General features: G+C 32.2%; 1 protein-coding gene across 9 annotated transcripts in view; it reads left to right on the forward strand.

Annotated features, from left to right (window-relative positions):
* Positions 1–17,781, forward strand: part of LOC100165720 (NAD kinase) — a 51,093-nt gene that overhangs the window by 22,610 nt on the left and 10,702 nt on the right. For 3 of the 9 annotated variants that reach the window (XR_001680367.2, XM_001942895.5, XM_008190175.3), the window contains exon 1: positions 7,699–8,289. The exons of 3 other annotated variants lie outside the window; for them this stretch is intronic. Coding sequence is in view for 5 of the 6 variants with exons in the window: in XM_001942895.5 (XP_001942930.2) it covers positions 7,994–8,289 (296 nt within the window). In the remaining variant the exon portion in view is untranslated. Of the gene's footprint in view, positions 1–5,639; positions 6,173–7,697; positions 8,290–17,781 lie in introns of those variants that run through there. 3 more of the 9 variants (XM_008190176.2, XM_016808703.2, XM_008190174.3) reach the window with 3 other exon arrangements.

The following is a 17,781-nucleotide window of genomic DNA, read 5'->3' on the forward strand; positions in this document are numbered from 1 at the left end:
TTAAGTATTATTTTATACGCTATAATAGTAGGTAGTATACAACAACTATAAAGTGAATTACATCTTATCTACAGATGATATATAAATTCAAACTCGTAATAAATAAATATAATGTAAGACCTATCTATATAGAATATTTATTTGTACAAAATATAATGAATCATATTTATTTTATACACTGGTAAAATTTTAAATTATTATAATAAATTTCTATACTCTATAGTAGTATAGTCTATACCTATAGATACTTAAAAGTTATTATAATGGTATAGCAATTATTGCTTATACAGATATATAGGTACGTCTCATCAATAAGTCATTGTCCAAGTATATTTGAGGAAATTGTAATTTATAATTACTAGATAGTCTTTAAATATATCGCAATAAAATACTTAAAAGTTAAAATTTAACTGTAATTGATATTGGATTTCAAAACAACAACGAATCTCGTACGAAGTATTGCAGTTTTAAATTTAATTGAATATAGTAATAATAATAATAATAAAAATAACAATAATAATAATAGCAGTTACCATTCGATATTCCGTTTCAAATACGGTGAATAAAAATTGGGAATTAATAATAATTGCATACTACTCTACAGTCTGCACATCAGATTGGTATTCAAAATGAGTGTGTTGAAAAAAAATGTTAATTTTATTTAAGCGATTAATTTTTTTCCTGTTGAGTGGTAATATAATGATAAGAAGTAAATTATGACAAAAAATTAGAGTATTGAAAAAAAAAACTGGCATCAGTAGTTTGGAGGGGCATCAGAATTCCAATGGGATCCTCCTCTGGAGAAGTTCCCATTGGCGCAACACGTTTAATCAGTATAGATCATGTAGTTGCTTCATCATATGAATATGTAATGGTTAAGTTGTAACCACTACTGATGCAATTGTACAACTCGTCGTCGGGGTATATATGTGCAACATACACATCTTGGGCCGGCACCAGTTTCACGTTTTGATCATCGCTGCTTTGGCGGCCTTCGTCGATCGGCAGACGGTGGCCGGCCACTCGGGCTGTTCGGTCGGACGTCCAAAGTCGTAACGGCTTTTAGTGGGGGGTGACTGCGACGAAAGTTTACGAAACAGACGATAGCGATTCGCGTCGGACGGCCGTCGATACACCGTCGTGCGGTAAACGCCATCTATCGGCAGCGACTACAGACCGTCGGACAGGACGTCCGGAGCGGCGAGTCGACGACGACGCGACCGTCGCGCGCTCGCGGACAGATAATATTATTCCGACGCGTAGTTATTACTATTATTATTATTATTATTATTAATTCAACGTAGTGTGCACGTGGTGCGTACGGCACTCGTTTTCAAACGAAAAACGAATCGAATCAGAGTGGCGTACTGACATCGAATTCGTAATGAATAATTTTTAATTTTAGTACGAAAATTAAACGTGCATCATTCTCATGATCGTCATGGTTTTTTGATAAATGTTCATACTCTCATATTATAATCTATTATATTATAGTAGGTGTTGAATATTGTTTCATATAATTTTATTACTCGTGAAATACTGATATTCTGGATACTCGGTCTCGTTAATGACTTTAATCATGATATTCGATTTTATTAATTTAATAATTTCGAAATATTGCCGGTTTAGAACACCTGGTTGTAAAAAATGTATTTAATTTTTTTTGGAAAATTAAGTCTAGTGACTGTATTGACGATTATTGACGTGTCGCGTATATTATGTTACTCGCGTAATCGCGTGTGGCAGGTTATAGGTCACGATACGCATGACCTATAGTCTGACGCACTACTTTTTTTTATCATAATAAACTAACTGTCTTATAGGTAGTATAATACGGGTATAATATCATATTATGGTTAAAATTTGAAATTTCCGACGAATTACTGCAGCAGCACTGTAACGCGTATACCTAAATCATATAATGTATATTATTATTATTGTGCATATTATAAATTATAATATAAAATTATATTTGCCAAAACTGTAGGAAATTTAACGGCCGAGGCCGTGCCGCGTTCCACAGCACATTCCGAAACCGCTTAATCATATTAATACATATGAAATATGAATTTATGATATATATTATTATCCAGTGTTCATACCAATATACCATAATATTTTATATATAGGTACACATTACGCAAAGTGATTTGTGACGTGTACCTATATTATTTTTCGAAACGCGTCAAGTACGTAATTATCTTCAACGGAAGAATTAATGTGAAAAAAAAAACAAAAATTCCAAAACCAGTCGTTTTTGTACAATAATATCAATATATTATCATCGAATGCAAGTGCGTCATCATCAGCCATCGCTATTCGCTATACCTACCATTTAAAATTTAAATCATAATAACAATAATATACGTGTGAGCGTGTGACGCGTTACAATAACTGCAGGACCCGAGGGAAACGTCTGACTTTTTCGGTCGTGTGTTTATGGTAGGATGGTAGGTAAGTAGGAACCTATAGATATTATACAAATGACTTTAGTAATAATAATATTATACACGGTGCGGCTGGTAGATTTCTGTACAGTAAAACATATAAGTATATTCAGTAAACTGGAAAAACATATAAGAAATAACTATATCATGTGGGTAGTGGGTACTGGGTATTGAGTCTCACGTAAATAATATTAATTATTATTATTATCTACGTATATTATTGGTGTTATAATTTATTGTGTCATCCGGCGATGAAGACGTGCACATTAATATTAAATATTATAATACGATTTAATATTTATAATAATACGTATAATACTGTAATGAAATATTTGCGTTAATAATTTAAATAAACAATAAACTCTCAGTGACTCGAAAATTTCTTCAACTCGTTAACCGACTTTTAGTGGCTTTATCTCAGAGTTGAAAATAACATTTTACAACTAGAATAGAATAATATTCACAGTTCTGCATAATCTCCATTATTTTCTACATAATCGTAGCTTATGAAAATATGTGTGATGATAAATATAATGAGTGTTCGAAAAATCGTTACAATAATTAATGGATTTTATTTTTATATATTATATTGAATTATATATATATATGATAATATGATAGAGGTATAATATGATTAAAAACTAATTATATATATAAATTCATTGTATACATGTAATTTTATTTCTATAGTATTATTAGGCATTAGTAAATATCTGTGCCTATAGGTTAATTTTAAAAATGTTTGTAGGATTAGAAAATTCAGAAATGCACAATATACAGACTTAAGGTTCTTAGAGCTTGAAGTTGCTCTGGACAATATTTAAATGAATATAAAACGTTAAACTATAATATTACCTATAAACTATTTCCATCTGAAAAGATTCAGGTAAATATGTTTATGTATAGATTTACACATTGTAAGTACACAATATTACAGTAAAAACATATTTTATAATTTTTAACATTTTAAACTGTGTAATTATGTAATATAGGTACTAATATATTATACCTATAAATTATAATAATAGGCTATGTAGGCTATATTGCATTTTCTTTGAAAATTAAATAAGGTAATGTAAATTTATTTAACCAAATGCAATTACATCTAAATATATTTTTTTAGTTCCTTCTCATTCAATTTGTCTAGAACAATGTATAAGGACAATGTATAAGTATTATATTTTACAGAATACGGAAAACGAGTAAAATAATATAAATAAATTTAAAAACAACGCGTATTTTAGTATAAATTGTAATCATCGCATTGTTTTTTTTTTTACTATATAATTAAAATGTACATAGTTTTTTTATTATTATTATAATTATGTTATTAGTAGTAGACGGAAAAAAAACTGAATATTATTAGGCCCTTGAATAAGTTTTACTGTACAACATTAAACATTTATACCATCGTCGAGATCGACATAATTATTGTTTAAGAATAATTGTTCAAGGCAATTTTGAATGAGACTTTATTCAAATATAAACAATATTATGTAATTATAATATGTACTTTACAAACTTTTCAAAATAATCGTTTATTTTTTATGCATTGCTCATGAGATGGTAGTATGATACTATGATGCGATGTATTATGTATAATAGTATTATTGGCATTATTACCGAATACCGAGAGAAATATATATATGCCTATATGGATTAAATAAATAATTTGCAGTTGTACAGTATTTTATATTTTACCTGCATGGAAACTTTTCAAATACATTTGTGATCATTATTCGACGGAAGTGTTTAAAAAACGGATACCTTTATAACATAAAATGAACAATAGGTACCTATATACTTAGCGAAACATAAATTTCCAAGAAATACTGTTAAACGAGAATCCCGTATTAATTACATCGTTGACAATATTATTTTTATTATTTTTTTTTTTTAGTTAAATCTTCGACAACTCAGGTCATTAGCTTGTTACTATTTGGGAGGGTATGGTCGTTTGAATACGTCATACGTGTATGTGTGTCACTGAAACTCGGGTGGTCACCCGTCCGAAAACTAGCGACACCGGCCGGTGGTGGCACTCAGAACACGTTTGTAACTGATGTCAAACACCACGCCAAGCCAGAATATAATATTGTTATACGCGTGGTTGCGTGGAACACTATAATATATATTATATAATAGATGTTAAAGTTAAATATTCGAATTCCTGCAGTTATAGTCGACTATAATTTATTAATTTAGTCAAATTACATTAATTTCGTGTACAATTCGTCATCTATATAGATGCCAAATAGTCCAAATACTGCCTCGATGAAGGGTTTGAATGAATCAATTTACTCAACGTGGTTGCTTTATAAATATAACACTTTCGACGGAATATAGTCAAGTACTCAAGTCTATGACGCTTATGGTATAATATGTAGTGACACGCGTCGTTCATAGGAACTATTTTTATCGATGAATAATAATGTTCTTGTTTTTAAATTTATATTTTGTTGGTTTTGTTTGCTAAAATATATACTACATTAATAATAATTATTATTTGTATTACATGAACACAGAATACGCTACAGGCATTTTATGCATTGACGAGAGTTATTGAAGGTTTGTATACTCGAGAATAGTCGGAAAAGCGTGGTTTTAGATCGGAAGTCGAACTCGAAACTCGTCCGCGGACCTTCGCGGTAAAAATAAAGGCTATGACTCAGGTCGGTGGAGACTTGTGAAATAATCGCGGTCCACGAGTGCTGCGGCGATGTTAAACGAATTTATTTATTTACTTTTCGCCGTTTGTCCCATTGCGTCGTCGGTATATATAACGTGTATACCATATACTAAACGTACGTATATACCATATTATACTCGTTCTCCTCGACAAATAAAATAATGTATAGGTACATTTCCGACGAATCGGCCGGACCGTTGAGAATTCCGGGGTCCGCGCAGTCATCCGTCGCGGTGCATTTTCTACGAAAATAACTCTCAACGGTCGGGACGGGGAAAACAAATCGAATGCTTTCGACCATCGTTGCAGGACCCGCGGTGGCGTGAAAGGTTCTCTCCGGTATTTGAATTTTTCTGGCAAGGACACCCGGGTTTGGGCGGCGATGACGATGCGTGATCGGCCTCGGGCAAGGTGGAAATCGCATCCGGAGGGGCGCTAGCACTGCACTTACGCCCGAACGCCGTTCGTACGCGTACCTACACGTCTTGTGTACCTACACATCAATTGTGTGCCGGACGCACCGTGACTGACGCGACGCGACAATAATAATATTATCATCATCACTATATAGAAAACGCGTTTGCAACCGTCCGATTCTATATAAATTAGAATAATTCAATACCAATATAATCGTGTATACGACCGACTGGTGCGTAGTGCGGAGTGCAAGACTGTGCGGTTCGGATGTCTCGTCCGACATTAATTCTTGTGTTTTTTTTTCAAATATTATAATGGATAACGCGAGAAAATTATAATCAAAAGTCTGGTCTAAAACGTTAATTACAAATAATATAACATTAGCTATATATATACATCGGTATAGTTGCGCATGTAGTGGACACTGGTCAGTGCTGGTAGCTGCAGCTCATTATTATAATATATAGCCCGGAAAACGGCCGCGGCACACGATGAGAGGTAACAATAATTATTACGACTGCGAACTACGCCAAAGGCTACCAACGGCGGCGTCGTGGACTTGCACCACCGCGGCATCGGATTCGGACGGCGCCAGCGGATTGAGCCCGCTGAAAAGAAGGTCAGTTTCGCGTCGCCATACATATAACCATTGATTATACATAGTAATATTATACGTAACATAATAATATTATCATTATATACATATTTGATATAATACCGAACAGTTTGCCCCGTCTGGTGACTTCCTCGGGCGCCGTTGCGCAAATTTTGACGCCACCGAAGGTCTTTGCAGCTTACGCAACGGCGCGCGCGAAGAACCTGCGAGCCCGGTGAATCGCGTGTTTTATATTATATTATACTCGATAACTCGAATCTCAAGGGGAATAAAAATAAATTCGATTTTATGTGTTTTTCGACACAACTTAAAAACACTTCAAGGAGCAAGAAAAAATTCGAGTTATCCGCGAGGTTTACGAGGTTTTCGAGACTAGACTGTATTAATATATTAAAATATGTATACATATTTATAGTAAAATATTACATCGTCGTCGTCGCGGTGTATTTTTCTTCCTCAATATTACCACTCTCGGTATAAGGGTCGAATAATATAATCGGTACCTACTAAAACGCAATATTTTTCGTATTATATCTGCAGCGGTTTTCAAACCGTGGTACGCGGAAGGTTACATGGTGGTACCGGTACGCGGATGGCCATGCAGTGGTAGTATATACGGAAAATTATTAAGTTGATATTTTTACTATAATTTTATAGTAATGGATCTATATACCTATATTTTGTGTAAATAAGAACTATATACGTAAGTATACTGTTCAAAAAAGCACCCAAGTTATTATTTGTATACCTACACATTATCATCAGGTGTGTATTGAATATAGTTATATTTTTTAAATGTTATAGTGTTACTTGCAACCGAAACATAATACGCACGAATGGTTCGGGCCTTCGGGGTAAAAAAAATTTGATAATTTCTGGTCTACATAATTATTTATTATTATTATACTCCCGCGGTGGTATATACCTTTTTATACCTAATATCGATGAGTCGCCGCTATACAGCTCGAAACCAGTTGATCGAGGAGCGCGCGATTTTCGGATGTTATTGATTTTGTTATCGCGTCCGGCCGTTTTCGTCGTCGAAAACTATACATATTATATGCAGTGGCGTAGCGAATCATGTTTTTCAGAAGCAATGTCTTCTGGTTTCTGGGGGGTGGTGGTGGGTCATAACCACATAAACGGTCAGTCTTTGAACTTTATTTCGGGTGCTACCCCACCACCCTATTTGAGCACATGATTATCGTATACATCAGTTGGAGTAGGGTGCGGTAGGTCATAAATAATTCGCTTGCTTCCATATGATTTAAAGTTCGCTACGCCACTGTTATAATATGTCCGAATAAAAAAAACGCATCGTAGGTATTATTATTATTATTATAATTATTCGTATATTGAGTTGAGATATCGTTACCTATTAGAATATTATATTTTTATTGATGATGCGATGACATCGGCGACGTGCATGTGCGACGTCTGCAACGGTTGGCGGGGGTGGGGAGGACTGTTCGCGCCGCCGGGCCAAAGTGGGGAGCGCGGCGCATCGCGTGCCACCTTCCGAAGTCGGGACAGCAGTGTACAGCTGCAGTCGTCGGCGCGTTGTCCGTTTGCGTAAAAGTCCGTTCGGGTGCAGCGGTCGTTTCGTGGTCTGGTTCGAGAGAATATATCGGCCGACCGACGCGCGCGATATCCGTCAGGAAAATAACGCCGGCCGGTCACGGGTTCATGATATTAAATTAATAATACTTACATCATAATATTTAAATATTTTCCCGAGAGACGACCGCGTTCGCGTGTTTGATACCCCGGACGTGTTCTGTCTCGTACAGTCAAAACACGTATTCCGCCGCGGCGAAAACCGTCATGAAAGTACAACACGCCGAGGAAGCGTTCGGCTCGTCGGCCGGACGCTATGGCGGCGTTGCGACCGACACGTCTGCGGCTATCCAGGGGTCGTGCCCGAGACGTGAAGACGTCGGTAACAGCGGTACGTGTTCCGATAGGTCCGCGGCTGCAAAAACCGCGGCCACCGCAACAATCAATCGCAGTGACACGGCCACGACTGCCGCCGCGGTTGGCCGTGTCGACGACGACTGTAAGAACTGTACGGCCGAACAGCGACGCGTCCGAAAACCTCGCCGCCGGTCCGGATCGTGGCCGTAAGTGCAATTTTATTCATAGTTTTATTATTTACGTGCCGTATAATATAGTACATCAGCGGATCCAGAAGTTTAGAGACAATATTAGATTTAATCGGTGGGAGGTGGATTTTGTGTCTTGGTTCGAGATTTAAAATTGTTCCCCTTGACCGGGGTACACGTTTGTGTGTAATACCAAATTATTTATGAAAATTTAAAGAAGGTTAATTTGCAATGATAGTATAACGACATACTATCTTAATAAATATAAAATTTAAATTTGTGATTTTTTTTTAATCTGATACACAAATAGTACCTATATGATATGCGCTTTGATGTATTTTCGATAACTGTAACAATACGGTTTCACAGTTATGGGCTTATGGTAAAGAACGTGTTCGTGTTATTTTTAACATAATATATCTATGTACCTATATACGTAATTATTTTGAACTTTAAACGAAGCGACGTAGGTATGCTTAAAAGCATAACATGTATATACGATCATTTATTTAAATAAAAAGGCCAAAGCCCCCACGTGGTACGTGTGATGTACTAAAAAATATATGCAATACGGAAAATCTCTTGGCCGTTGCAGCCAAAACTAGACCTTTGGAGCTGTCGTGATGTATGTATATTGGCTATTTCTGATGCCTTTAAAGACGATCGTCGTCTGCAGGTATATTGGTCCGGCTGCACATAAGGGCTTAAATTCGCGAGTCAGCACCGAACTCTGTATATTATATTTTCATATTTATCATCGTATGTTTGTATGTCTTATTTGCTTAGGTAAATTTTATATTTAGTATTATGTGGAAATTATGTTATATAATATATATATAACCATAAATAGTATATAATATAGTCACCGTCCGTAGTATACACTATACAGACAAATCGAGATAATTATAGACTACTTATATACATAATCTGTATATGAAATAAATAAATAAATGTAATAATGATATAATACTAATCAAGTCGCTAATCAAAATATAATTTTTGAGATTTTTTTTCTTGTACGACCCGCCGCAGTATTATAATATATTGCATGCGTTTAAATGGCACATCATTATTGCAATTTCAAACAACGATTTTTATCTGATTCGTCCCATATATAGTTATTATTTTCAGATTTGACGGGTCATGATGTGTGAATGTTTCGTAAGAATTATTATTTATTTCGAATCCATTAAACTGAAGTTAACCAACTAAATCATTCCATTATATTTAAGAGTTGTTAAAATTTTTTAAACAATGATATTGTAATGGTACGTTTACCGATCGAATAAATATATAATATTTATCATTTTTAAATGTTTACACTAGACGGGCATCATAACATTGATTTTAATCCTCAAGTATAAAAAAGGTTGTTATGTGCTCATACGAATAGATATATTATGTTTGGCTCGCTTATCGTTCTCAAGTGGTATCACGGTTGGACGACAACAAATTTGCTAAAGTATTTATTGTTATGGTAAATATGCGTCCAACGGATTGTACACAATTTGAAATCGATTTGCGCACCTGCGCGGTATAGGCTAAAACACAATGTACATATTATAATATGTATAATATATTATGAACATTGACCTACCTATATCATTTGAAAAATTTAAAGGCACTCATCTCAACAAATAAACGAGTATTATATTAATATATTGCATTGGAACTGAATAAATAACACTTTCTACCGTACCTATATACACAACGACCGAGGACGCTTTGTTTTAATTTAATATAAAGAATCGAGTTTTTATTTAATATGTGAAATCCACCATTCGTCGTCGTCGTTTGCGACCTGTATTAATATTGTATACCTATATAAAGTTAGCATTTTCATCAATTAGCTTTAAACGCGTGTACACATACACAAGTTTATACCTATAAAATTTAACGTTAGCATGCGTAAGTGCGTACCTATACGTGCGCAGGCCTTAAATATATAGTCAGGCGCGTGATTGTAGGTATATAATATTACGTCGCTGAACGCATTTGTATTATAGGTGTAGTATAGGTGCGTTTCACAATCGACATTTAGGATTTAGATTTTTTTTAAGGTACATCGGTTAATTGTGATTAGATCTGCAGATATAACCACATAAATACATATGTGCTACGTATTTTGGAAAATATACAAATTAAAAACGGGTCATTACGCGAGGCCTTGAATGCATTCAATGTATGCGCGAAGCGCGTATAGACGCATAATATATTATATAGGGCCGAGGAAAAGGGATTAACAGTTGACACAAATAAAAAAACTAATAATATTATATTATGTTTAATACAATATTTATTTTTTTAGGCAATGTTTGACTTGGCCCAGCCCTCTATAAAAATAATCGTCCACTATATAAATGATACCGCATATTGCAGTTCACCGGTATCAAATAATTAATTTCGGTACTAGAGCTGCTGATGCAGTGGCCCAAAAGAATGTTTCTTTGTAAAATAATTTGTTTGTGAGTGAAATGGGTCGTCACACGAGAGCTGGTTTGACTTAAAAAATATATCGCGATAATATGCACTGGCGCGTATTGTTAATACGTTACACCAGATCGATGATTATACTTAACGATTGGTATTATTAAACACAAAAAATTTACTTAAAAATACGTATGTACCTATAGTTTTGTAGTCGTTACTCCGGGCAACAATCGCCTTTCGTCTTTTCCAACACCGCTATTTTCCCGGTCGGATAAAATATGTCATCCGGTAAAAAAACATCGTTCTATTTCCGGGAAATAGTTTTTAATTAAAAAAAATCCGATTCATTTATACAAACACGTTGTCATTTCCCGTTCGAGACGAAACAGACTTAAGTACTTCTACCGGAACCTCGAGAACCTGTGGCTTAACTAAGACTTAAACTCTATTAGTTCAATTATATAGTCTGCGTATATCCTACGAAAAAGCGTGATTTATTCAAATCCTATGTATATTGTATTTACACGCCATTATTCAGAGTTGACATGACAAATTTTTAATCAATTTTTTAACCACGGAGTTCGGGATTTGGCAATCCTAAAATTAAGCCAATTTTATTATTTTACCGTAAAGCATTGACTATAAAATAAAGTTTACGCATTAATGCATTATATTACATTTAACGATAATTTGGTCGTGTGTCATATTTTTAACATAATAATATATTAAAAAATAAAAATATTTTAAGACTCTTCCAATAGTATTCCAATCCTATTCAGATTTAGTTATTCACATAATTTTTTATAATATAGGTAGATAATAAATCAACGACATTATAATGTTAATTAAATTTATATATATATACTTATTTAATTAGCAATAAAATTACTAATCGAAGTATTTATATAATGCTCATTGTTATTATTATTAATTCTTAATGTGTTATTCACAACATTTAGATTACGAAATAAATAGGATTCATTTCTATAATATGATGCTTACTCAAATATTATAAAAATTATTATAATAATTAATAATACATCAAATTAACTGTAGGTATGTATATTATTTAGTGGCATAACGTAATAATGCAATGATTTTGCGTACTTGAATAACAACTTATTATTTCTATTTTCAAATTAAATTGCATGCTATAATAATGTTTATATTTTTAACAAAGCAATTATTTAAATAGCAGTTTAGATAGAGAAATCGTCAGTATATAGATTATAACACTAAAATAAGTAAAATATTATGTATACACATATTATATATTTTGATTGTTTTTAAAGAAATTTTTGTCAGAAGTATGTCAAGTACCTACCTATTTTTGTGAAGTTTTTCGACCTGTTGCAGTTGCGTTGTTATTGCTTTGCTTTAACAACATTATAATATTATGCCCATACCTCACACATTTCCTGGTATCATCGAATTAACAAAACAATGAGTAAAAGGCCGTTAAACTCAAATAATAATCAATATTTATAGGACTAAAATTATTAATTGTTAATCCTGTGCAGCGCAGGTACGTAATGTGTAGTGTAAATGTCTGATACGCTAATATTATAATATTGTCGAAACAGCAAATAACGATATTGTAGTGGCTAACGGCTGTATATATTTATAATTACAATTTTAAAATTTAAAATTTTTTATACAGCAAACATGGATATGTCGTATATTTTTGATGAATTGCTAAAAACGCAGGTTCTATATTTAATCTCTTGTAAATTTATTTTGCATTAAGTGAAGTAAATTAATAATTGGGTATTTCTAATAACTATGAACTCAAAGCTCAGCTATAAACTAATTTACCTATACACTTAAATACTAATTTGTGTGACGTGGACAGTTTATGCAATTATACTTGCAAGCCATACTACATTAATTGTAAAATTATTTAACTTGTATAATTTATAACTTCTGTTAATTTGACATTAAACTCGTAGGACTTCAAAAGATATTCGATGAAATGTATACAGGTTAAGGTACTATATACCTACTATTACAACGTGAAACCCATAAATTGGCATAGAGCCTCATTTTACGTCTTCATTGATTTTAAAAGAATTAAATCAATACTTTGGAATAGCAATTTATATTATATTCATTACAATGAACTAAATTATTGGGTAGGTAATATAATAATACAATATATAATACATATATTGAATAGTAGGTAAATGGCTTTAATATAAAATTATTTATTATTATATAATTTGTTTCACACAGACTTAATAATATTATGCGGGTACGTACTACTTGATATACATTATATTTTTTTAAATTTTCATTTACTGTAGGTACCTACTTACTATAGTTACTACTTATTTGAAACATAAATATAACATATACGGCTATGTTGCGTATAACTATTACTTATGTAATTATATATTTATATATGTTATAAAGTTTTACTGTATAGCAGTAGGTATAGGTGTTTTTCATTTTTCACCGTGGCCGTCTTTGTTAATTTTTTTAAAAGTAATCATTGTAAAAATCTGTAGACATTAGACAATGTTTTATTAATGTTGTATTATAAAAACACATTTTTATAATGACTCGTTTATTCAAAAGAGTATAATTTCATGAATCCTGTCACATAATCAAGTCGTGGTTATCAATCGTAACCTACAACTATTTTTTATTTTTATTCTCCTAAAAAGTGATATTTTTGGATTTGGTCCTATAATTTTATCTAAAAATAGTATCTGCCTCTAAGTCCACAGGGGATATGCAATCACATAGGTGTCTTGATAGACGATAGTACATACCCGATATACACGCCTATATGTACGTTATACTATATACTCATATCAATATTTAAAAGGCTGAGGCTAACGGCCGTGACTCACAAAAAGATAATTTTACAGGATATACATGAAATATAGTTTTGAATTTGAAATATGCATCACATTCACATATAATTACCTTTATGCGCATAATATTATACAATATGGGTTTCTGTCTATATATAATATATTTATATATGTATGTATCCATACAAAAATTAAACACACCTTTAATTATGATATCATAATGTATTATTATAGGTCATCTATAACTCAATATGGTATTGTAATAATCAATAGGTACGACGACCTAAGCCCAACGGAAATGGCCGGTAGTTTGATTCGGATCAAGTGTCGCATTATTGTGCAGGCAATTTGTTATTGTTGTACGTGTGTATTTAATAGCTTGGTGCGAATATTGGAATATATATATATACATATAACGGGAGACTATTTATACAGAGCGACAAGGTCAAAATATCCGGGAAATTGTATTGGGGAAAATGTGAAAATGACATACCTGTACCGATACACACACGCACACAGGTACGAGCCCACACACACACACACTCACCTACAAACGCACAAATATCAAATATTATGATTTGTATAATGTAATACTAGATACTGTAATAATTGTTGTTTTTCGATCAGATTCGACAAGCCATTTACCTTCACGTTCAAATAACTAAAATCGTTGAATATTCATAAAAAAAAAAAATGCAGTCTATGTCAAGGTGTATATTATAATACATTATGTTTCGGACGGTCTAAATGTATTATTAAATATTATAATAATTCCACGCGACCATCGAAATTGTTCAAATTCCTTTGTAAAAATAAAAACTCGGCGATTCAACTCAATGGTTTTTTCGCACGTATCGTCTGTGTTTATGTATATTATAGTATGTCCCTATAGTTGCTTATAGGTGGTCAGGTCTTGGGTGGTAATGCGGGGTGGTTTGTGCGGCTATATTATAATCCCTCATCCCGAATTTACGTATGCTTTAAAGCCTGATCAAACGGTATGAAATTTAAGACGTCGCGATTCCAGTGATAAATAATATGATGAAAAAAATTGTTTGGAACATATTAAATATTTAAATGTAAAATTCCACGATATAAATCATTAAACCTTCTTTTTGACAGGAGGGAGGCGAATTAAACACCCAACTCCCTCTACCGTCAATACACCATTCTACGATTGACCATCATAATATATAACATATTATATATAAAGAGTCAAGTTTATAGATTGTATTATCGATTCGATTTTTTCACGGTGTGCTGTAGGATGCACTCGTGGAATTATATATAAAATGTAGGTAGCTTCCTACAATTTTTCGACGGACCGACCGATTATTATATAATATTAGTTCACTGCGTACGGCGTGTTGTAGTTCGTCTTGCCGAAGAGGGGCGAAGATAAGCTATACTCGCGCTCGTATCATAATTATACAGACATAATAATATAGTCATAACTCATATAAGTCATAACAGTATAACACTCATAAGGTCGCATCACCTGCGAGTGTACATATAATATTAATATCTATATATTCGTATATTATTATGATATGTAGGTACCTATATTACCTATTATAGTGCTAGTGATTTTTTCTATTATAAGCATAAAGTATAAACACATATTATATAGGTATAACATAATATAGTAGGTAGGTTTTCGAGATTAATATTGCGTATATCAATGGCTTCGACGTCGGAAGCAGAGAGGCCAATTTTTCTATTAGATAACGTTCAATCGTTTATTGTGCGATTTATTTTAGTTGTGTAAAATTTAGTCATAATTAAAGATGACAAAAGTGCAATTTTCGTGATATTTTCAAAAATACTGCAGTCTACGTGCCAACGGTCATGCTTATAACAAACCCCGGTAGCCTGGGTGTATTTATAATTTTTTTAGAATATGTAGGAGACCTTCTTTTGAAAGTAAGTTAAAAAAAAAATAGTTCAATAACAGTTTGTAAGTTACTTTTTGGTGAAAATTCATAATAATAATAGAACTGAATAACTTATAAATAACACAATATTGGTTGGTAATAAAGACTACAGGTTATTAATCTATAGGACAAATATTTCTGATTAGATAACTAAAAAATCAACGATTTGATTATTAGTACTTATTTGAACAGATATCGCACGTTTAAGTATTTTGTATATTTTCATGCGAAACGTAGCATCGATTTCAGTATATTATATTAATTTTAGGTAGGTACTATATATAAGTATATTTTTACAAAGAAATATATTATTATCATATGTTATAAAAAATCATACTTTTCATCACAATTTCTAAAATTAAGTCTAATTGTCTATATTAATTATTATCGTTATCACTATTTAATCATTAGTGATAAATTATATTACACCATGACCCGCAGCCGCGTTTATTCAACTCAACATTTAAGTGATCTTAAATTAATTTATAATATTAAATAATTGATTGATGTTTGTCATAGATTTGTAGTCGGAATTTCTAAGACTTATATATCTTTCATAATTTAAAATGTCATTATAAATATTACTCCCTAGGAAAAAAAACTTCAACCACACCGTATAACGCATGGTCACGGCGTATTACTGTCGATTATAATGTTATAACTTATAACATAAGTAGGTATATCCAATTATATTATGGTAATATTGATACAGCGGACAATTTTCGGTCTGCATCGTCTGCAAAATATAATATACATCACGATAGTATATACATTATATGGTATGGGTCGTCTATGAATATAATATTGGGTATTATAATAATATAATGAACAGCTGGCGTGAACTGATCGACCGACGAAACGAAGACGCGATTTGCTGCTTAAGTATATTAAATTCACTGTCAAATTCACGATCAACACAATGCTATACTACACATCTAATATTGCAGACACATAGAGGTCCAGACGTATATATTTTTTTTTGAAAAAAAAACAGTATTGTTTGAGTGTCATTTGTACGAAATATCTAAAAACAGTCTATATATGCATATAATACACGTAGTTACATTATATATATAATATACCTCTATATGCACCGTACCTATATACCTAAAACCTGTATACCTATATACCTACAACCTGGATACCTATATACCTACAACCAGTATACCTATATATTATATTATAATATTATATTTATTAATTATTGTCAAAGCGAAGTCGAGGTCAACGCGCGCAGTCGTCACGAAAATCGGAGTAAAGGCGATTTGTACATTTTTTTTATCGTGTTTAATCTCTTCGTCACATCGACGCCGTGTTCTGTGCATGTATTATAATTTTTTAACGTACACATAATATATCTTATGCATAGTTTAATATACTTATTATACGTGTGAAGTTTAAATGTCTGTATCTATAGAACATGGCGCTTTGAATATCGAATATATACAGAGTGTCTCACATTGCAGTTTATATCCTTCCTTCTTCACACTCGCCAGCCACCGCTGTATATTAATACATTATATACATATACTCTTATTTCTTGTCAGATCGCACTGCTGAGAGCCTTCCTACTTACAATTAATGTTACTTATGTAAAATGTTATATTAGGTCACCACACTTACCTATATACCTGTTGTATAGATTGTAAATACATTTAAAAATAATAAAAATAAAAATATTATACTTCTGTCTAGCCGTGACTTACCTACTTACCTGCGTAATTATTTGAATATCTGTGAATATTAGCAATTATTTAACTTTTAAACTATATGAATTGGAAAGATAATAATACTATAAATGTTAATAGTTATTGATGTAGATATCTTTACAATAGAATGAATTTATTTTCCAAAATAGTATAATAGTATGCATTTTAATTTTTGCACCAGATATTTACACCAGTGGGCTATAAATTGTAATAATAATTGTGATTCTCTATAGTAAAATAATGATTCCGTAAACGTTCGTTAGAAAAAACCCTGTCGTTCGATGGAGACAAATACGACGTTGAGACGTATTACATACACAATATTTTATACTCCTATGTATATTATACATTTATACCTATAATATTGGAGTTTCAAATACTGAAATAAACAATGAAACACGCGAGGTTGTCGCAGAAACTCGTATATTTCGTTAATATTTTAAGACGTAAAGTAGAAGAAAACAAATTATGAAAAATGTATATAAAATGTACCTATATTATTATAATATCGTATAATATCGTATATTATAATTTTCGAAGTATGGTGAAATTTAATTGCGTGAAACTGTTTGGATTTTTGAAATAATAATAATAATTATTGTAACAAATGAATTATCA

This window comes from Acyrthosiphon pisum, chromosome A2 (genome assembly GCF_005508785.2).
Source record: "Acyrthosiphon pisum isolate AL4f chromosome A2, pea_aphid_22Mar2018_4r6ur, whole genome shotgun sequence".
In the NCBI taxonomy this organism is placed as follows: Eukaryota; Metazoa; Arthropoda; class Insecta; order Hemiptera; family Aphididae; genus Acyrthosiphon; species Acyrthosiphon pisum.